The following is a 23,151-nucleotide window of genomic DNA, read 5'->3' as shown; positions in this document are numbered from 1 at the left end:
GTGTACCCAAGGGAATCACCTGTCTCCCGTCACTTGTTCTGAGCCATCCAAGCACTCCTGGCAACTGAAATCACTCTGGGGTGGACCTGACTTCCCTAGATGCCCAATTAGTCTGACCTTCCTCTCCCTGGGATGACTTGATTCAGAGAGCAGAAAGTCTAGAAAGAGAAAGGTAGGGCATCGAGAGCCCCCACGCCATCACCTTCTAGGGCATTGGGTGGCTTGTGAGTGGCTTGAAGGAGTTAAGAAAATGAAAAATCTTCTTCCTATTCCAAGTCAGATCAGGTTTTTTAAGAAGGCCAGCTGATTAACTACAGTAGCAGTAGACAGCTGTCTTGACAGGTCCTAGAAGTCACCATAGTTTCATTTTTGCTCAAGAAATTAAGCTATCAAAGTGGCCATGCTGTGTACTTGGCTTGAAGTGGGCATGCTGTTCATGCACACGTCCCAACAAAGACTGAAAGGAAGGTATAAAAGCAGGAGATGCAAAATCAAGTCAGTGATTTCTTTAGCTTCTATCTGATTAATGAGTATAATTGGATGACCACAATGTAGTTCTGATCCCTCACCAAACAGAAGTAAAATTTTGAGGGTTTAAAAAATACCTAGAAAGCTGTTTCCATATATTGGTCAGTGGAAGCAACCAGCTGGCATTTCAGTGACGTGTCCTAAATCTAACATTACTCTCATCAGCTGGAGGCAAATTCAAAAACACATAGTTTGAATAACAGCAGAAGAGGATTCTGTCCGTCCCTCTCCCGTTTCCCCCTTTCTAGTGGTAGAATGGCACTGCTATTACCCTCAGAAAAATGCAACTCTCCCAGAATCTTATTTTTTTGTACAAGTCTATCTCAAACCATAATTCTTTCCATGTTAATTGCGTAGCAGGGATTTCTATGGATTTCTCAGCTGACATCCTTGGACGCAAGTTCACTTTACTGTGTGAATTTATAAGGTTGCCTGTGCTTGATCAGCTTCAGTAGCTAAAGCCTCCCATCCCTTAGTCTCAGTTTGGGGCTGGATCTTGTTCACGCTGCCCTGCTCAATGAAGAGCGACAAAGCTGCTTAAAGATTCTTGATGTGCGTTGTCAGGAAAACCTGATCAAAACGTGTGTGTGGATGAAGGCGAATTATGGCCACCAGTGAAAAGTCAGTTTAGAGTGCAGGACTCCCACAAGTGGGTTAAGAAGGCATTTTCTGCAGATCAAGAAAATATACTCATCACAACGTTCCTACCTTTGTGCCACAGGAATCGAATACACTGTTAAAAAAAAACCCAGGTCTTTGCTGAGGAAAAGACAATGTCTGAAAGCATTTATAAATGAAGCTGCAGCTTCATAAGATGAATCTCATCAACAGTAAGTTCATTACTATCACGTGACCCACTATTGATATTTATTTCAGCTACTCTATGAGACTAATAACTGTATTTGTACCTTCTGCATGGCGTTTAGTTTAGCGGAATATGTAACATACTTCTGTTCTATAAAGTTTTAGTTATGTCTTGGCAGTTCAGTATTTTACTATAGTTTTCTTCTAAACATGTCTTAGAGTGGTTGCTTTCAAACGTATTTTTGGCTACAGTGATAAGCCCAATTTTTTTTTCATTTTGGGCTTACCAAAAGAATCTGACATTCAATAATGGTATCTCCATATACTAAAGACTTTAAGCTACTGATTTCCCCATAGTATTTAATGAGACAGGCTGGTGATAATATTTTTATTCTACATAAGGGGCAGTAAATGCTATTTGCTGTTTTATTACAGAACTCTCCATGTTAACTGGAGCCAAAGCAAGAGATAATAGTCCTGGACCACTGTTCTCGCTTCTCTTCTCTGTATTAGTTCATAAGTGACAACCACAGCTTCTAAACATTACTATATAATTTAAGCAATGTGAGTCTCTTTGGTGGGGGGGAAGGAGAGCCTTGCTGACAGCGTATCATTTTTTCATTATACTATGGAGAGTAATTATAGGTTGTTCCATACATTCAGAAACTAGTCTGTGTGGTTTTAAAAAAAGAATTAAGACCCTTCAAAATTATGTTTTTAAAATTCAAAATCAGTTAAAAAAAATAATGTGACACGTAGGACCTTTCCTAGGGTTCAGTGTGGTAAACAGTAAAGTGTATTAAAATGTGCAGACCACATACCTTTCATGACCTTATTCTACAGCTGTCATTTATTTCATTTTTGTATAAAAGTAATTATTGTTCTGAGCATAACAGTATACATATTTCCTTTACCCGGCACTCCAATTACAATCAACTTCAATTCAGATTAATCATGCCAAATGGCAATTCCACTACACCAAGAGTAAAATTTAATAATCTAATAGATGGCTATAGTTTCAATGGTTAAAACTATGTGTTTACTACTTTAGGGATTTTCTTAAGATCAAAGTTACGCATAATGCATCTTAATCAGAGTTTTAGTGGAAAACACTCATTACAAATTATAGTTGAATGTGGTCTATGTGATGCTTCTGCAGAAGCATTAAACTCTACTTACAGCTTTCATTTGAGAGGTATCTAATAAAGAGGAAGACTTTTAATTATTAGTATAAGGTGTTTTGATCTAATTTAAACTTTGTCATATTATTTAACATCGGTCATAATGCAATATTACTCCCAGAATTACGCTTTAGACCAAATGACAAAATATAATGTACGGGAGAGCAGAGTTTACGTACGTAAAATAATACCTATCTGGCTTTAAATGTATTGAATCTAGGAATACGTATAAGGAGTAACTAGCTCCAATTACGTGGCATCTTTCTGTGCCTTAAATAGGACCCCTTAGCGGATTCAAGAGTTAATACCCCTCTAAAATGAACTGCTTCCTTCCTCTCCAGCAGCAAGAAGGTCTGTCAAGCCAGGTACTGGCAGGAGAGAAACAAAGTTTCAAGCCTTTATATAGTCACATAAAAGTTGCGCTATATCTTTAACCACTGCCTTTCCTCCAAAGTTCTGCAGTGGCTAGCTGCTTTTTCTTAAAGCCTTTTCTCAAAGAAGTTGCAAACAAAATGCTGTAGCAACTTTATGATACAGAAATAATCTATGTTTTGCTTCTTATCCTTTTAAGTAAGAAATGTGTTACCTTATATATAAACCATTTTTCTGTGAAACCAAGTACCATTTTTTTTACACATGAACTTTGGTCATTTTACCAATCTGCATTTTGGATTTCTTCTTCAATCTCTTGATGTTTAGGGTGTGATTCAGAATACAATCTGTGTTCTGGCAAACCATATCAGATTAAGATTCAAACAGGATGACTCAGAAGAGGTTCTAAATTGCTTTTGAATATATAAATTATAATCTTAATTTATATATTATATTTAGTAAAATTTAAACTACAGGTTGAATTTGGAAACCATTTTGTATCCTGAATGCTATACTGTGAGCTCTTGGAGGGTGGGTAACATAACATGTCTTAGGTACCAATGCATAGCACTGAGCCTAGTACTTGTATTAAATAAATTAATCTGGAAAATCATCAGTCAGAGAAACTGCTTTGGTCATAGATGAAATTCATCAATAAAGTGCTTTCCTGTATTTTTAAAAATGATGTAGCAGAGAGGCCTATCAGTCTATTGCAGTAGAATCAATATCCAGTTATTGGTCAATCAATCAACCAACTTAAGTTTGTCTCTCTTCCTTGTTTCCTCTCCTGAAGTATCTGGAAAATCTGTGCCTAGTGGTCTTACAGATTTCATGGCCTTGATCAGACTGAGCCAGTGTGGGACCTTGATCAAGTGGGGCAAAGACCTGGTATCCATCTGATACCAATCCCGGCAAGAAAGGGAAAAGAAAAGCTAATAAGCTTCCTTTGACCTCAGATATATCTCACTTACCCTTTCATTTTTGTGAGTGGCTATACTGCAAAGCTGGGAGATGACGAGTATAAAAAGCTGCCTAGGCTTTCACATCAAATCTGCGCTACATCATCAGATGCAGCCTGGACCTTCTCACCTTTGGCCTCTTGGCAAAAGAAAACAGGAGGTCAGATTTTGGAGAAGAGGGTAGGCACTACACTTTCATTTTCGTAGTTCATAACTGAAAAGATTTAGAGAGCAATCACGTTTTGAGAAACACTATGAAACTGATAAATCTCCAATTTGACAGCCCCGAAGCCTCATTCCTCCCTTGGTAAGAGGAGTACACTTAGCTCAGAACCCATGAAAGCCACCATCGGCAAGACACTGCTTTCTTTAAACCAATCAGCTTCATAAGCAGAACAACGCATGGCTGAAAACTTACGAGGGCTCTTCTGACACAGCAGCTCCTTCTTCAAGTTCTTGAGCTTGTTTGTACCATGGTAGCTTGGCCTCTACCGGAAGTTTTTCTGAGAATTAAGTGCATGCACACAAAAGAAAAGAGGTTAGAACCGATTTAGGATTTCAGGGAAATTTCATTTTCTCCTCCCCAGTTGTTGATTTTGTACTACCTAAAAGTTATGATGTCGATAACTGCAAATATGTTTCTAGGTAAATTTCTGCCTATGATGATAGTTATATGAAGAAAATGAAAATCAGATTTTAAAATGTTTAATAACACCAGTCTCTGTGTCTATGTCCCCTTTATTATGTTGATTAGCAAAGGAAAGTCTTTTTATTATGAAAATCATAACTCTAGAGCTCAGTATGTGTATAAAGGGTCATGGAAATATCTTTGATTCTATTTCCTGTTGAAAAGATTTACCTTTTAAAACAAACACAAAGTACAATGGATTATACTGTGATACTTTCATAAATTCGAACTTGTTTTTCTTTTGCCTTTTGGCTAAGTGTGATCTGTTCCACACTGTGAAAAACAAACAAAATTGACACTCTGAAATTCACAAAATGTTGCTTTAGACATTTGACTCATTCAATTCCAACCCAAGGCTCTATGACAACTGGAATACGATCAACCTAGGGTCCACAACTCGTAATTTGACTTGCTTCAACTATTTATCTAGCTTTGGCCAAACAATTCAGAACAAGTTTCCTAACTACTTCCTAGCAAAAAAATGTGGAGGAGAAAAAGAAAGAGGGAGGTAATAACTGCTCCTACAGAAGTAACTGCCAAGATTCCCATTCTGACATATTTATTAGGGTCATTTATAGGCATATTTGCCTTTACAGTATGAGCCAGTGAAGCTCTATCACCATTTTATAACAAATAATTGTAAAGATGAAAGAAATATGTCTATATATGCGCACACCACAGGATTATATGGCATTTTAATGATGTTTAGAGAGCCAGACTCACTACTTACTTGTGAAAATCCAGATTTATTCTTTTTTTTTTTTATGGGCCATTTTTAAAGTCTTTATTGAATTTGTTACAATATTGCTTCTGTTTTATGTTTGGGGTTTTGGCCCCGAGGCATGTGGGATCTTAGTTCCCTGACCAGGGATCGGACCCACACCCCCCACACTGGAAGGTGAAGTCTCAACCACTGGACCACCAGGGAAGTCCCCAGATTTTATTCTTGATAGCTAACCACAAACTGCTTTTCTTTCTCTGAAGTGGCTGGGTAAAGGACGAATGAATAAAGAATGGACTATTTTAAGTTAGGGTCATCACTTATCCTCTATGTACAACAATTGTTAATGGTCAGAAAACAAAGCCAGTGAGAAATATTGATGTAAAACTGCCAAAGCCAAAAGGATTTGCTAACATTTTGAATCCAGGAAGATGGTTCCGAAAATACACACATCATTTTACAACTAGCCCACCTCCCCCAGATAAATGACTCGGTCAATGAAGCCGTCTGTGACAGCTCGAACCATCCCTGTCTTTCCATAATGAAGAATTCAGCTTGGCACTAATAGTAGGCTTTTAATACATTACTCTCTTTTTGAACCGAACTCTGTCAGCTGTATCAGTGGCCACTGCTTCCTTTATATATTTTTTTAACACCTTTATTGGAGTATAATTGCTTTACAATGGTGAGTTAGTTTCTGCTGTATAACAAAGTGAATCAGCTATACATATACATATATCCCCATATCTCCTCCCTCTTGCATCTCCTTCCCACCCTCCCTATCCCACCCCTCTAGGTGGTCACAAAGCACCGAGCTGATAATCCCTGTGCTATGCGGCTGCTACCCACTAGCTATCTATTTGACATTTGGTAGTAGATATAAGTCCACGCCACTCTCTCACTTCATCCCAGCTTACGCTTCCCCCTCCCTGCGTCCTCAAGGCCATTCTCTACGTCTGCGTCTTTATTCCTGTCCTGCCCCTAGGTTCTTCAGAACTTTTTTTTTTTTTAGATTCCATATATATGTGTTAGCATATGGCATTTATTTTTCTTTCTGACTTCCTTCACTCTGTATGACAGACTCTAGGTCCATCCACCTCACTACAAATAACTCAATTTCATTTCTTTTTATGGCTGAGTAATATTCCATTGTATATATGTGCCACATCTTCTTTATCCACTCATTTGTTGATGGACACTCAGGTTGCTTCCATGTCCTGGCTGTTGTATATAGAGCTGCAATGAACATTGTGGTACATGACTCTTTTTGAATTATGGTTTCCTCAGGATATATGCCCAGTAGTGGGATTGCTGGGTCATATGGTAGTTCTACTTTTAGTTTTTTAAGGAACCTCCATACTGTTCTCCATAGTGGCTGTATCAATTTACATTCCCACCAACAGTGCAAGAGGGTTCCCTTTTCTCCACACCCTCTTCAGCATTTATTTGTAGACTTTTTAATGACGGCCATTCTGACTGGTGTAAGGTGATATATCATTGCAGTTTTGATTTGCATTTCTCTAATAATTAGCGATGATGAGCATATTTTCATGTGCCCGTTGGCCACCTGTGTATGTCTTCTTTGAGGAAATGTCTATTTAAGTCTTCTGCCCATTTTCTGATTGGGTTGTTTGTTTTCTTTGGTATTAAGCTGTATGAGCTGTTTGTACATTTTGGAAATTAATCCCTTGTAGGTAGCATTTTTTGCAGATATTTTCTCCCAGTCCATAGGTTGTCTTTTTATTTTGTTAATGGTGCCTTTTGCTGTGCGAAAGCTTTTAAGTTTGATTAGGTCCCATTTGTTTATTTTTGTTTTTATCTCTATTACTGTAGGAGACAGATCCAAAAAAATATTGCTACTATTTATGTCAAAGAGTGTTCTGCTTATGCTTTCCTTTAGGAGTTTTATAGAATCTGGTTTTACATTTAGGTCTTTACTTCATTTTGAGTTTATTTTTGGATTTGGTGTTAGAGAATGTTCTAACTTCATTGTTTACATGTAGCCGTCCACTTTTCCCAGCACCACTTACTGAAGAGACTGTCTTTTCTCCATTGTATATTCTTGCCTCCCTTGTCATAGATTAATTGGCCATAACTGTGTGGGTTTATTTCTGGGCTTTCTGTCCTGTTCCACTGATCTGTATGTCTATTTTTGTGCTAGTACCATACTCTTTTGATGACTGTAGCTTTGTAGTATAGTCTGAAGTCAGGGAGCCTGATTCCTCCAGCTCCGTTCTTCTTTCTCAAGATTGTTTTGGCTGTTCAGGGTCTTTTGTGTTCCCATACAAATTTTAGAATTTTCTGCTCTAGTTCTGTGAAAAGTGACATTGGTAATTTGATAGGGATTGCATTGCATCTGTGGATTGCCTTTGGCAGTATGGTCATTTTAAGAATATTTATTCTTCCAATCAAGGAACATGGTATATCTTTCCATCTCTTTATGTTGTTTTTGATTTCTTTTATCAGCATCTTATAGTTTTCTGCATACAGGTCTTTTGCCTCCTTAGGTAGGTTTATTCCTAGGTATTCTATTCTTTTTGATGCGATGGTAAATGGAATTGTTTCCTTGATTTCTCTTTCTGATATTTTGTTATTAGTGTATATAAATGCCACCGATTTCTGTATGTCAATTTTGTATCTAGCGAATTTACCGAATTCATTGATGAGCTCTAGTAGTCTTCTGGTAGTGTCTTTAGGATTTTCTATGTAACGCATCATGTCATCTGCAAACAGTGACAGTTTTACTTCTTCTTTTTCCATTTGGATTCCTTTTATTTCCTTTTCTCCTCTGACTGCTGTGACTAGAACTTCCAAAACTATGTTGAATAAAGCTGGCGAGAGTGGGCACCCTGGTCTTGTTCCTGATCTTTGAGGAAATGCTTTCAGCTTTTCACCATTGAGTATGATGTTAGCTGTGGGCCTGTCATATATAGGCTTTATTATGTTGAGGTATTCCCCCACTATGCCCACTTTCTGATGAGTTTTTATCATAAATGGATGTTGAATTTTATCAAAAGCTTTTTCTGCATCTATTGAGATGACCATATGCTTTCTATTCTTCAATTTGTTAATGTGGTGTATCACATTGATTGATTTGATTGATCTGCAGATACTAAAAAATCCTTGCTTCCCTGGGATAATCCCACTTGATCATGGTATATGGTTCTTTTAATGTATTGTTGGATTTGGTTTGCTAGCATTTTGTTGAGGATTTCTGCATCTATGTTCATCAGTGATACTGGTCTGTAATTTTCATTCTTTGTGATATCTTTGTCTGGTTTTGGTATCAGGCTGATGGTGGCCTCATAGAATGAGTTCAGAAGTGTTCCTTCCTCTGTAATATTTTGGAATAGTTTTAGAAGGATAGGTGTTAACTCTTCTCTAAATGTTTCGTAGAATTCACCTGTTAAGCCATCTGGTCCTGAACTTTTGCTTGTTGGGAGTTTTTAAATCACAGTTTCAATTTCAGTACTTGTGACTGGTCTGTTCATATTTTCTACTTCTCCCTGGCTCAGTCTTGGGAGATTGTACCTTTCTAAGAATTTGTCCATTTCTTCTAGATTGTCCACTTTATTGGTGTATAGTTACTCATAGTGGTCTCTTATGATCCTTTGTATTTCTATGGTGTCAGCTGTAACTTATCCTTTTTCATTTCTGATTTTATTGATTTGGGCCCTCTCCCTTTTTTTCTTGATGAGTCTCACCACCCTGTTTTTTTTTTTTTTTTTAATTTATTTATTTTTGGCTGCGTTGGGTCTCGCTGCACGCGGGTTTTCTCTAGTTGCGGAGAGCAGGGACTTCTCTTTGCTGCATGAGCAGGCTTCTCATTGTGCTGGCTTCTCTTTGTAGAGCACAGACTCTAGGCACGCAGTCTTCAGTAGTTGTAGCTCACGGGCTCTAAAGCACAGGCTCAGTAGTTGTGGCGCATGGGCTTAGTTGCTCCACAGCATGTGGGATCTTCCCAGACCAGGGCTTGAACCTGTGTCCCCTGCATTGGCGCCACCAGGGAAGCTGTCACCACCTTGTTTTTTTTTGTTTTTTGACGTACGCAGCCCTCTCACTGTTGAGGAGCACAGGCTCTGGATGCGCAGGCTGAGCGGCCATGGCTCGCGGGCCCAGCCGCTCCATGGCATGTGGGATCTTCCCGGACCGGGGCACGAACCCCTGTCCCCTGCATCGGCAGGCGGACTCTCAACCACTGCTCCACCAGGGAAGCCCACCACCTTGTTTTTAACAGCAAGCAATATGTATAGTAAATCAGACATATATTTCTAAAATATCTCCTTTCGAGCAAATATATCTGATATTTTTCAGCAACAGTCTTCTATCAACTTTTTGAACCAGGAGAGAATTATAGCAATACATAGTGCTTAAAAACAATGTGCAAGCAAAACCATTTGAAAGATTTTTAGAAAGAGTTAAGTCCATTTAGTAGAGTCTAAGTTACAAAGAACAGCTATTAAGAACACTTGGGATACTTAATTATATTCCAAGGAGTTGAAAACAGCACTGAATATGTACAACAACGACAAGACTGGTTACAGAGCCCCTGTCAAGTTACCTTTGGGTTTATAGCAGGGAGTGGGTATGATGCATTCCTCTTTTACGTGGGGCTTGGTTTTGGGGCTACAGCCTCCGGTGTGCATTCCCCGATGGTCGATGCAGAGGACCACACGGTACCTGAGGCCCTGGCCACACGTCACTGTGCACTGGAAGGAGAGTGCAAGAGAGGAGACTCATAGGCAAAGCCTTGTTTACTTTTCTTCATTTCCCACCTGAGACTTTTCAAAGGGCTCCTTTTACAGAAGGACTCCTGGTGGCTTTATACCACTTCTTACTAGTCATGGGATCTTTGTTCTATTTGGCAATTTGAGGGTGAAGCTGGCTGAACACTAAATCACTTGCAATTTCTTAGCTTTGGATTAGTCAGTCAGCCTTTCTTAAACACCCACTGTGTGCAAAGTCCCAAACCAAGTCACAAAAAGAAGGAGAAGAGAAATTATAGAGTGTGCCCGATTTTGATTACCAAGACTGTATGTCAATTTTATTAGTCACTTTGCTAATGACTGTTAGGTCCAAATTATGGGAAATGCCAGCTCCCATGTGGACATTAAAATTTTTTTAACTTCCATCATAGCTAATTTATATCGCTGCATGGCTGATCCAATTGATTATAGTGACGTGGAAAAAAGACGTTGAAAGGAACTGATTCAATGGCTAGATGGAGACAGCACCTCCAGTGGTTCTACATGCCTGGGAACAAGTCTAGATAGGAAGATGTCACAGCTCTGATCTGCTGCCACAAAGCCACAAGGCTAAGTGAATAGCCCTTTGCCATCTCTGTGGCTGAGGGCACATCTTTCCATCTCACCTTTCCATCTCCTGTGCCATTTCACACCTTTTTCCACTAGCAGCCAGGATCCCTCAGATAACATTTTATGCTTAAGCTGCTGCAGTGGCTTCCCTAAGGTCTAGACTGTTTTGGTTTTAATTAATCCCACTTCACCTCCATTCTAATTACGTTGCTATCTTCATTTCATCTTTTTATCAGTGAATAATATACATAGCTTTCATCTTAATCCACTGAAGACACTTTTTGGACATAGACAAAGTAGAAGAAATAAAAAATGAAGCCAAACTTTTGGTCTACTGAGCTTGACCATCAGAACAGCGTACACAGCTTCAGGCTCAGTCATCGGCCTCAATTATTGTTGACAGACATTTGCCTCCTCTTGCCATTTGAGGGAATGTTATGGGGAGTGACAGAGGTTTCTTAAAGTAGCTTGAAGAAAGATGTTTGAAAAAATCTATACATATATTTTTTCCTACTCATTTACTTTTGGCGGGGCTCGATTCGGGGCAAGCCTGCTCTGGGGCCTAAACGGGTAGGCTTCTAGACCCCTCCAGAGGAGAAGCGGGGAGCTGCACAGGGTGGGTGGTGGGGTCATGATGAAGAGAGGGAAGAGTGGACTTACTCTCCTAACGAACAAAGAAAGAAGGCACAGTTACCGGAGACCACTCCTGTGCCAGCCATTTAGGGCAGTCAAAAATGTTGCAGGGCTGCACGATGGGCATCTTAGGGGTGTACATGCATTTCCACTCTTCCACTGAGGTGACATGCCCCTGGATGTCCTCCTCCACACAGGAAACTGCCCGGCTCTGGATGCCCCCCCCACACGAGGAGGAGCACGCAGTCCACGGGGTGGCCTCCCACCTACAGAAGCAAGGGGAGTCATCAGGGCAGACACGCACACTGCCCACCTCCTCAGTGAGCTTTCCCACCAGCCCCTTCCCAGTGCCCATCGGGGCCATCAGGTTCTGAGAGGCTACACTCTAGAGGACCAAAAGCCAGCTATGGCCTGAAATCTGACGAGTCAGAGAGGATTCGATGCTGGCAGAAGTGCTCTGGAAGCCTCGAAGCTCTACACAAATGTGAGAAATTACTCTTGGAGAGCGGTCTACAAGGATAACTGTGGGGTCTGTAGGCTACTCAAAAGAGGGCTGTTCAGTCCTTCTTCCTACAGCTTCAGTATAGATTCTGAGTGTGTCTGTGTGTGTGTGTGTGTGTGTGTGTGTGTGTGTGTGTGTGTGTGTGGGTGTACGTGTATATATAATATTTACATTATTTTATATTTTATAAATATATTTGCATCTATCTAGTAGCTATCTATCTCAATATCTATCTCAAGACTAAAATTGGTTAATCGGTTAACACTAATAGTTTGTACCTGGGATAATACTTTTCATTTTCGATGCAATACTTTATTACTTAGCTTCTGGACACTTTTACATGAGAAGATCAAGAAAGATTCAGGTAAATCAAATACTCTTTCTCCCTTGCTTCTACAGTCATCAACTTTGGGAGTACACGGATTTAGCATAATTCTGATGTTCAAACTGTATCATCATTAGGAACCAAAATGTTAATATAGGCATTATCTACTTGTTCCCTAGCTGCTAGGGGCGGGGGTACTGACAGTTAGCACTCCCTAAAGAACTCCTGGAATTGTGAAGAAGTTTGGCTCTGGTTCAAAGGCTGATGGCATTGGAATCTACAGATAAAGTAAAGTAAGGGAAAAAATAGCAATGTTGTCAATTGCACTTAAGAGAATTTCATTGATTCTTCAGATCTCTACGCAGCTCTGGTGCATCTGGGACCAGAGGCTGAGAGGGATCTTTGCCCGGTTCTCTTCTCTCTTCCCGTAGGTTTAAAGAATGTCGTAGTTTTTAACAATAAAAACATGGGGACTGGGCTTCTTTTTCTTGCATATATAGTCTGCTTGTTGATAAGGACTGCTCAAGATGTTAAGATTTCTCTTAGAATTATGAGAGCTATCATTGTAATGAGAGAAAAACAAAATGTCACCAAGTTGATCCACTTGAATAGTTAAATGTAAAAACACCGCACAGGCATACCGTGGAGACGTGAATTATTCTCTACATGGGATTTCATGTATATTGTGAGCCTGCTTTCTCTTTTGCAAGAGCCTGGATAATGTGTGTTTCCCAGTTACAGAGAATTTTCCTCCACATTTTCTCTGCACCGTTCGAGTCTAGGCAACAACTGTTATCTCCACTGCCAACAGCCTAAACATGCCGCCAAATACAATATTTTCCTGTGCATATTTCCCCAGGAGACACATAAGAAAACGTTATTATGGGGAAACTGAGGTCCTCTGTTTAGCCCTTTCGAGACTCTCTGTTCCCTTTCAAGAGAAGGAAGCAGCTCTGTAGAGAGTTTCTCTTCCAAAGGGTAAGACCAATTCTCATTTGTCTCCATGTAAGTTTCTGGAGAGCTGGAGGTGGATAACAGGTCTGATTCAGACTGAAATTGGGCTGAATGTATACGTACAAATTTGCATTAGACTCGATGTGACAGTGAACTGGGAATATGTTTTGAACGGACATTTAATCTCTTAGAACGTTAAGATGCCATAAAAAGAGCACATTTTCTAACTGGTACTCTAACATCCCTAAACTGGACCCTTCTAAAGAGACAGTGATTAATTTCTGTCTCGACACTTGGACCTGATCCATGGTGTAATTCTGTAACCAGTAATAAGTATCCTTTTCAATGTCAGTGATCACAGAAAGACAAATGATTTGAATATTATTCCAAGTATTTATAGTATGGTTCCGGCCCTCAACTGTAGTTCTATATGTGAAAAGTTATAATGTGAATCCTTGCATAATAAGAGGATTACGTGGAATTTCAAAGCAAAACATCTCGGTGCTTTAAAGAAAGTATAACAAAAGCTCAGAGAGGGCGTCAGTTAGGATATCTTAAAACAGGGACCAGGTAAGTATTTGGAACAAAAAAAAATACATCCAAGAATCTTGCCCAGGAAGAATAAGAGATGACTTCATATATTTTAACTCCTTTGGCTTTTAATTTTTAAGTACACAGTGTATTTAGTTTAAGAAATTCTCAAAATTAAGGATTATGTGGAAAAGTTGCACATATTAAGTATAAATTAAAGATTATTCATCAGACTATGTTCTTATATCATATTCAGATATATGTTATAGTCAAAGACTGAAAGCAAGAAAAAAGAATCTAAAAGTTCTTTGTTTGTGTTAATGTTGTGTTTGTATCTACACAAAATGTGGTCTTAAACCCATTCGAATAATCTCAATAAGTAAAGCCTTCTGCCTCGATCAGTAAGTAGCTGCCCTCTGAGAACCATTTTTGAGCCTTAATTCTTCTTAAGAAATGAAAACATATTCGTAGAAATAACTTCCATTTAGTAAGGCTTTATCAATAAAGCAGAATATCTAACTTTCCAATTAGTTTAGTAACAGAAGTACACGGGGTAAGAAATATAGTCTAGTTGCCAGTTGTCTTTTCCCACTGTGATGCATGGACAGGCCAAAGTGTGCAGAAGACGGGATGCAAATAAACATCAAGGAGGTTCATCTCAATCTCTCATTGAGAATATTGAGCTTCAGGCACTTGGGGGAAATCTGAATATATAAGAAATCAAGTTTAACCTAAGACAGGCATTAGTCACACCACAGAAATATAAACAAGAGAGATCATAGATATGAAAGAAACTGAGGAGTGCCATTACAGGAAAAACATCAACTTGTTGTTCTCACCCCTGATACCCAACTGTGCCTTTATCTCGAAATCCACGGCCTTCACCCAACCAGATACATGCGTCCTACGAATACTTATTTTACAGATACAGGAATTAAAATCAAATAAAATCTTGGTTCAGTTAAATTAATCTTTTTATATTTTCCTTCCATTGTTTTTTCGAGTTTGGTTTTGGATCAAACCAGCAAAAGGATACATCAGTAGCATTCTAAAGTCATTTATTGTCTTTATCAATATAGACATAGGAAAGTGGGAGGGAGCTGATGAATGAAGTAACTCCTTAGTGGAAGAACCTTAAAAAAACCCCAAACAATTATATATAGTATTAATCAAATACCCCTTTCTATATGCTACCATTAGAATGGTGATAAGTGAGTTCCGGGCCAGTCACTGGAAGTATTTAAGTAGAGGCTGGATGACAACTCGTATTGGTTTATACATGTGCGTGCGTGCGTGCGTGCGTGCGTGTGTGTGTGTGTGTGTGTGTGTGTGTATAAAATATGTCAGAATACATCTGTAGTAAATACACATATATGCATATTTGTGTAAATACATGTGTTCACGTATGTGTGGTGAATGGGTGCGATTATTGGGGAAGAGTGGGAGAATGAAGCATCACTGGGGAGCTGGACTAAAAGACTTCGAGGTCCTCTTTTTGCATTTCAATTCATTAAGTATTTGAAGATTTTCAATCAAACTTTGCTTTATTTTACAGTTCAGAATAAAATTATTTTCTGGGCTTTGTTTAGTCTGAAATTGCACAAACCACCGTGGATTATTTCCAATTATTTGTGATCTGATTTAAACCTTGGGTTCTAAACAGCAGCTGGCTCCCTGAAGTCCAAATGAGCAAAGAGAATAGAGCAAAGGTCTTGCTTAGCACAGTGGTGGCTTCACACCCAAATCTAACTTCTGCTCTCTGGGGAGCTCTTTCCAATGTGGCAGGCGATACACTCAGTAGCTAGAGTATTTTTCAGCTTCTCCAGTTTTCTTATGAATATATTAATAAAGAGAACAAGTTCTTTTAAAAGTTCCTCAATCACTTTAATGATTTTTTCTAGTTTTAAAAAATACCGTACTTTAAAAAAGCAGCATAGTGCATGGAATTTTACGTTCTGGGAGAAAAACACAAGAAAAACCTCCCCTCCCCACCAAATGTGCTGAACAATAAGGATATGAAAAAACTGCCTTTTTGTATTTAATTATAATTTCTTTGGAACAAAAAAAGGATATTCAAAACCCCTATGCAGAGTAATACCACATCTGGAATTCCACATTTGTGGTATTGGGATAATAATTCAGGCAGTGTTTGTTTAACAGTTAGCAACAGTGCTTTAATGACTAGGGTCCTATTGCAGAGGAAACATAAAAAAGGACAAAGGGAGTGAAAGAAAGACATAACATAAACCCATACACTGTATCTAATCATAGTGAATTACTGTGTCCACTGCAATGTAATCTGATCGTATCTTAAAATGGTTTTTGAATGACAAGCTTACAGTCTGAGCAGACCAGTGTTATTCAAAAGCAGAGCTCAGGATGGATTGCAAAACATACTGTCTACCATCTTATTTTTACAGAGAAACACAAAATCTATAATATATATATATATATACGTATAAAAGAAGCAAAGACTAATTTACTAATTCTAGCATCAGGATGATTGATTTACGTACCGAGGAAGGGGATGGTAGAGGTCATAAGGCATGATCTGCTTGTATCCGTCACTGTTAGGAACAATAATGCCAACCCTCTGAGTAGAAGGTACACACAATAAAATAAACACTAAATGATTACATTATACAATTTTTTTAGACAAATGCAAAGTAACATTAATAAATTGTCTCTAAAAAACAACACTAAAACAGTTCAAACTCTTTATGCTAGCATCTGTTTGAGGATGGGGCAAGTTCTTCGAAAGGGCACCGTTTACTATAATTAGTTCTCTGATCCAGGCAGGAAATACCAGTGGAAAGGGTGGTAGTAAGAAGACTGGGCACCTCATCATTAACTATGACACAATAAGCTTGCAAATGTTCTTTAATCCCCCCAATTATACATCCTATGAGGTCATTATTATCATCATTATTAATGTTACTTCCAGATGCTCACCAAGCAGTTTTACAGTTACGGTCTCACTTCTGATGAACGAGAGAGCTATGTGTAAGAGTATGTACCTGGGAACTGACAACACTATGTAGCATGCGTTAGCAAATAGGTAATGCACCCTTGGCAAATCTGAGGATTTTAGTAAAATCTGGAAAGCAGCCGCTTGGTTATTTTATAAAGGGAAGGGGAATATAGTAGGCAACGATCAACAAAAGCACATTCCCTACCAAAATAAAGGTAGGGCAGTTCAAATGTGATAATAAAGATGAAAGATCTTTTTTTGTGGTCTATAAAATGTGATATGGCGTTAACTGCTATTATGGTGGTGGTTGTGATCTGACGGTTAGTATACCTGGTGCTCTGGGAAACCCGTGAGATTTAGAGATAAAGACTAAAGGAGCCAAAAGAAATGACATTTTAGGCTGTATGGCTAATGGATTCACAGGAAATGATATTATAGGCTGTGTGGGGGTCCCCAGAGGCCTTTAGGACTCCAATAAAGTACACTAACTACCTCACTGATATCAAGGAAAGCCTCCAATTGGCAAGACTTTCTTCTTGCTGAGTCCCCTTGTTTGTGGGAGATTTATGACTCATGAATCTCAGATAAAAGGGCTAATACAACAGACTCTCCATCAAGAGTGGGAGACAGAGAGAGCTCAGTTCACGGATATCATGTATTTGCTGCAGCAAGGCATGGTAGGTCATGAGCAGAAGACACTTATTTTACCACTGACAAACGATAGCAAGTCCTTCTTTTGAATATTGAAGGAACTCATGTATTCTATTCTAGGATGAATGGAACTCATGTATTCTGGGATATTCTGGGATGAATATCCGTATTCAATATAAATGTTTGTATTTATATTTAAATAAATACATTAAGACTCACTTTGATCCCATCCTCTGACATAGGATGATACAGTACGTTTTTTTTTTTTTTTTTTTTTTTTGCGGTACGCGGGCCTCTCACTGCTGTGGCCTCTCCCACTGCGGAGCACAGGCTCAGGACGTGAAGGCTCAGCGGCCATGGCTCACGGGCCCAGCCGCTCCGCGGCATGCGGGATCCTCCCGGACCGGGGCACGAAACCATGTCCCCTGCATCGGCAGGCGGACTCTCAACCACTGCGCCACCAGGGAAGCCCAGTACGTTCTTTTTATATGGCTAGTAAACCTAAGCTTTTGGGTAGAAGGGGCAAGGTATACTGTAGAACAGAAAGATAAAAAATAGCACTGGCTGGACATAATGCCAGGTAAGGAGGAAAGAGGGAGTCATAAAAAGGGTAGTTCCTGAAGAAATTACTAAAAGGTAAGGGAGAAATGAGAGAAATTAAATTTGAAAGAAAACGAGAAAAATATCTTTGAATACAGATTTCTCTTCCGAAGAGGTACGAACACTGGAGTAGTAATTCGCTTATTTATCTTACATGACTAAATTTTCTTCATTTATTTGTGTGACTAAAGGTATTCATTTATATAACTAAACTTTCATGGTGTGTGTATGTGCATTACTCTTCAGTAACGATGCTCATGAAAACGGATGCTGCCTTTTGAGGAAGTTCAAAATCCCATAGCTCTAACAAACACAAGAATGGGATGAATATTAGCATTAAACTTTTCTCCCTGTTTTCCAAGATAGAGAAACTTCCTATTCTTTTCTGCCTTCTTTTGACAAGAAATTGGATGTGAAAGGTTAATCCTGTCTTTGGTTAGAATCATGTGATCTCTTTCCAATAATTCTTCTGCCTAGTAATTAAGGAAAATTTCTTTCTAAAAGAACTGTATTTGATGGAATTCCAACCTTCCAAAGTTCTTCTAATAACTTTGGTAGTTAATTAAGGAACATAGACAACTGACTTTGCAGTTGTATTTTAGCTAGCCCTAGTATCTTCACTCATGCCTACATCTGGACCTAAATGCAGAAATGCGTATCGCTGTCTTTGCTCCCGAAAAAATTTATGGCTATGATTTGTCATTCTCAATATTCGAACGAACTGTTACAGATCTCTGCCAACTGATTTATCAGCTGATGATGTTTAAAATGGAGGCAGTAATATTGAAGGAGACAGGCTAGAAGAAAAGAAGGGGAATGAAAGAGGGAGTTACAGAATTCAAGATGTTGGGCTTTGCATTGGACTGATTTAGAAATCATGTTTTTGTTTGAACGGGGAGCCTGAAACCTGGATTCAGCAAAACTATAGCTATATTTGTCTTTCTGTGGCATAGGTCATGGTGAAGACTCATAAAATGACTCTATGGCACCTGTGTAAACAGAAAGATATCAAAACAATGGTGCTCTGTCCAGTCCTGTTAATGCATATTCATGTGCATGGGCTCTGCTCTCTCTTGGGGTTCATGCCATGGCCCTGGCCTTTCACCGCATTGTCACAGAGGGGCAGGCAACACTGCCTAAACTTAACTCTCCATTGCTTCCTTTTAAGACAATCTTTTTCTTAGGCAAAGTGTATCTATTGAAGAATGATGGAAAAGGATGCCATCTAGGGACTTGAAGAAATCCTTTCCATGTTTAGGTCTTCATTTTTATGTGTACGTGCGTGCATACATGTTTATGTATGCATTCAGATGTGTCTGAACATACATGCAGTGGGGAAGGAGGCAAAAATAATTTTTAAAAATGATCGCAAAGGGAAATGTAATAAACAGTTGGTTTGGGGGTAAAACTACCCATTCTCCATTGCCTTCACTATTCTGACTGCCCATGCGCTTCCTACACTGGGCAATGACTTGATTCCATCTAAAGTCTCTCAAATCAAGGGTCATGGTGGGAAGAAGAGAAGATGAGGATGAAGAAAGGGTCACTCTGGACTCATGTGATATAAGAAAGACATTGCACATCATCCTCTCAAAGTCCACACCTTGCTGAACCGTCCAATGACAGGAGAATGCTTCCATGTTATGACAAACTCATGGAATAAAATAGTACGCAGCATATGAACATGAAGTCTTTTGAACTATTTAATGACATGGAAAACGTTCAAATGTCATGTCAACTGAAAAAGTCCAATACAAAATAGAATGGACAATGTAATCCACAATACTAAGAAAACTTAGGTGTTCATACACCACCTATACAATCATTTTTGTAAAGCCTATATATGTGTCTGTATGTGTATACATATGTGTGTGTGTGTGTGTGTGTGTGTATACGTGTGTGTGTACATATAAATATATTAGAAAAGGACCCAAAACAGTTGTTAGTTCCTGGTGTTTGTATTATGGATGTTTTTTGGGGTTTTTTTTTTGCTTTCTTCTTTTTATATTTCTCTGTTTTCAGGAACTAGAACTTTGAAGTAAAACAAAATTCAAGTCTGAGAAAGCAAAAGACAGAAACATTTGGAAACATGATATAAATGGATGAAATGAGGCTATCCCTTCAATTCCCACGTGTCACTTAAAGATGACTGAGACTTTGTACTGAAATCATGTCAGAAGCTATTATAGAACAATATCCCTGACTTTAAAAATCAAGCCCTCTTCAGGCTCACACTACTCAGGTGTGAAATTTACATATTGTGACATATCTCTCTTTCCAAGAAAAGTCCTAATGTAACTAACTTCATGAGCACCTAATTTGCGAGGTTCTGGGTTCTTCTTACAATAGAAACGAATCACAAGGGGTCGCTTTCATGGCTTCAACGGTCCCTTCCAGTGCATCTCTCACGACCTCTTGCCTCTTCTCCAGGGCTGCAGAACCTCATTTCTAACGTCCTGATGGCTGGATGTACTCTCGGTATGTCAAGCTCAGTGGGTCCAGACAATTCATTATCTTCCCCTACAAACTGCTTCTTCTCCTGTGATCACTGTTACTGTTCAGAGCACTGCCATCCTCCCATCCACCCAGGCTGGATACCGTGGGGCATCGTTGCTCTTCTCTTTCCTGTATTCCCTACAGACACGGAGGTCTTCCAGTAGTGATGTCTGCCAAATACATCTCTGTGACATGAATTTAGGACCTTTCGCATTAGTCTCCTAACAGATTTCCCTGCCTGCAGGCATTGTCTCCTCCAATCCAGCCTGCTCACTGCTGTCACAGCAACAGATACTTTACTTCCCAATGCAGCCCATAACACCCAATGAAATTTCTTAATCGAGTGCTACCTCATCTATAGCCTGTCCTTATTTTCCCTCTCAGCATGTAGCCAGACACTTCTCTCTTCCTCTTCCAAATACCCATAGCACTAACTCCCCTCATCACTTTTAACTGTATACTATCTTTTAACTATGTATACATTTTCTTTAGTCTAACAATATGGGACAAAATCCGTATTGGTTCTTTACTATATCTTTTAACACAGTGCCCTGCACAGAGGCAATTCATAAATAATGAGTCAACGAAATCATGCCATTGATGTGCAGACACAAAAGCAAAGCTACCATCCAGAATGAAAGCGAGCAAACAAACAAGAACAAGGTTAAAAAAACTCCCAAACTGCCACTCACGGTGCACATCTTTAGTCCCACTCCTTGCCCTTTGCTAGCTCCGCCATCTGTATGAGGGGCAGGCTGTTTTAGAGGGTAGCTTGGCTGCTCTGACAAGCAGAGGTGATTGGGTGACCTGGGGCAGAGAACGGACAGCTTAATGGCAACTGTGCTTCTAAGCTGCTTGGCTAAGCTCTACATCTCTTCCACTGGGCATCTCCCAGAAATAGCCATGACGGTTTTTTAAAAAATCTTCTCTTCCCTGTCTGTCTCATGTGTCTTTTCAGGTATCATGCTGCTTTGTAACTGCACAATTCAACTTCCCTCGGGCAGTGTGGTGGTCCAGGCTCTCGTTGGCTCTACTTTGCCTTTGCCATGGTACCAAGCACAGAACTTGGCACGAGATTGGTACTCGATAAAAAAATGAATGAAATTGTGGGTGGTGGGGGCAGTTCTGGCACAGAAGAGAGTCATTCATCTTTTCTCAACAACTCCAGGCCAACAGAAACCAATCTCTTCCCAAGCAACTGTTCAGAATGGGGGAGGAGAGAAGTAATAAAAAGTTGGCAGAGACTCAACCATTTGCTTTTTCTAAAATTGATTTTTTTTTTTGCTGTACGCGAGTCTCTTACTGTTGTGGCCTCTCCCTTTGTGGAGCACGGGCTCCGGACGCGGAGGCTCAGCGGCCACGGCTCATGGGTCCAGCCGCTCCGCGGCATGTGGGATCTTCCCGGACCGGGGCACGAACCCGTGTCCCCTGCATCGGCAGGCGGACTCTCAACCACTGCGCCACCAGGGAAGCCATGCTTTTTCATGAGTGGCAGAGCACAGAGGATTATAGCATAATGAGGACAAGGACCCCCTGAGGAGTTGGGAGATGGAAGGACTGTTCTCCTCTCTGCCAACTCTCTTTCTGTGTGACCTTGAGTGCATTGCATTTGGACCCCTGTGTTGGTCTTCTGCAAAATCTAAGTATTGGATGAAATCAGGAGTTTTAAGATGAAGTAAGAATGGGTGCCTGGAAACCCATCTCATGGAGCTCTATCTTATCTGTCCCCTTCCTAGTGGCTGCTAAGGGCAGAACTCAGAGTTCTGTGGACCACAGATTGAAAACCACTGAACTAGGTAATCATCTCAAAAGCTCTCCTATTTTAAAACTTGATGACTTTACAAAACACCATAGGTTTCCCTATCATTTAAAGAGGCAAGTTGGAGATCCAGCAAATGAGGAAATATTCTGTAAATAGGTTACAATTTTTTTTAAAACATAGTAGCTGCTAGGCAACATTCATTTATCTTTTAGAAATCAGACCAAAAAAACCCTGCTTCATTGTCTAGGATTTGAAAACATTTTAAAGATACATATTCATTTTCTGCTATAAAACCAACTACTGGAGAGTTTTTGATCATTTGATCCACAATATCATAATTTCCTTATATCTATATTTCTGTGGTTAAACATTTCTGATATTAATGAATGCAATTTCTGAACTGCTTTTAAATAAATGGGACTAATATTTCCTTGGGCTTTGGTTAGCTTTTCCTGTACTGTCGCAAGAGATTTGGTCATTGTTTGATTTGAGTAAACACCAGTATTTACGTTTACATGAAAAAGGCGTGCTTAACCCAGGTTTGTGGTCAATTCAGAGATCCAGGGCACCAAACTTTGCATTGATATGGTTGGCAGTTCTGTGCTGGCTGTGGAGGTGTATGGTGGGTTTAAACCAGATCTCACAGGTTGCTGCAGGCATCATGCGGAACAAGGGTACCTGTAGGATATGATGACACCAGGGCAGGTGACCTGAGTTTATGTAGCATAGGAGCTGCTCTGGAAGCGGAGGCACTTAGGTCCATGACCCAGCTCCTGCCTGCCCTGACTTGGTGCAGATCGCGTAACTCCTCTGGGCTTCAGTATTTTCATCTGTAAATATAGATGATAATCCCTGTCTTGCTAACCTCCTGGGGAAGGTAAAACTGGATTGAGATAACAGATGTGAAAGCACTGTAGAAACTTCAAACAGCAGTAACATTGGGCCAGTCATGTTATAGGGTTGGTTCTCAATAACGATAGCTGACTTGCATCGAGCGCTTGGCATCTTGCTGAGAGCTTTACGTGCACCATCTCATGTCCTCTCTATAGTTCCTGTCTGACAGGAATACTATACTCATTGGACAGACGGCAAGACTAAGGCCTAGAGAAATTAAGTAAAGAAGCTACTTAGCTAGTAAAGTCAAATTGAAAAATTGAA

At 39.7% G+C, this 23,151-nt stretch overlaps 1 protein-coding gene across 2 annotated transcripts in view; it reads right to left on the bottom strand.

Annotated features, from left to right (window-relative positions):
- The window catches only part of ADAMTSL1 (ADAMTS like 1), a 480,443-nt gene that overhangs the window by 243,598 nt on the left and 213,694 nt on the right, over positions 1 to 23,151 (bottom strand). Inside the window, exons 7-10 of one of the 2 annotated variants that reach the window (XM_032634985.1) lie at positions 16,030 to 16,080; positions 11,263 to 11,467; positions 9,815 to 9,962; positions 4,263 to 4,347 (exon numbers count right to left, since the gene is read on the bottom strand). In XM_032634985.1, the coding sequence (XP_032490876.1) occupies positions 4,263 to 4,347; positions 9,815 to 9,962; positions 11,263 to 11,467; positions 16,030 to 16,080 (489 nt within the window). Of the gene's footprint in view, positions 1 to 4,099; positions 4,348 to 9,814; positions 9,963 to 11,262; positions 11,468 to 16,029; positions 16,081 to 23,151 lie in introns of those variants that run through there. The other variant, XM_032634986.1, reaches the window with a different exon arrangement.

The sequence above is a fragment of the Phocoena sinus genome, chromosome 6 (assembly GCF_008692025.1).
Source record: "Phocoena sinus isolate mPhoSin1 chromosome 6, mPhoSin1.pri, whole genome shotgun sequence".
NCBI lineage: Eukaryota > Metazoa > Chordata > Mammalia > Artiodactyla > Phocoenidae > Phocoena > Phocoena sinus.
Note: the sequence above shows the minus strand (reverse complement) of the source record. Positions and strands in the feature narration are given on the sequence as shown.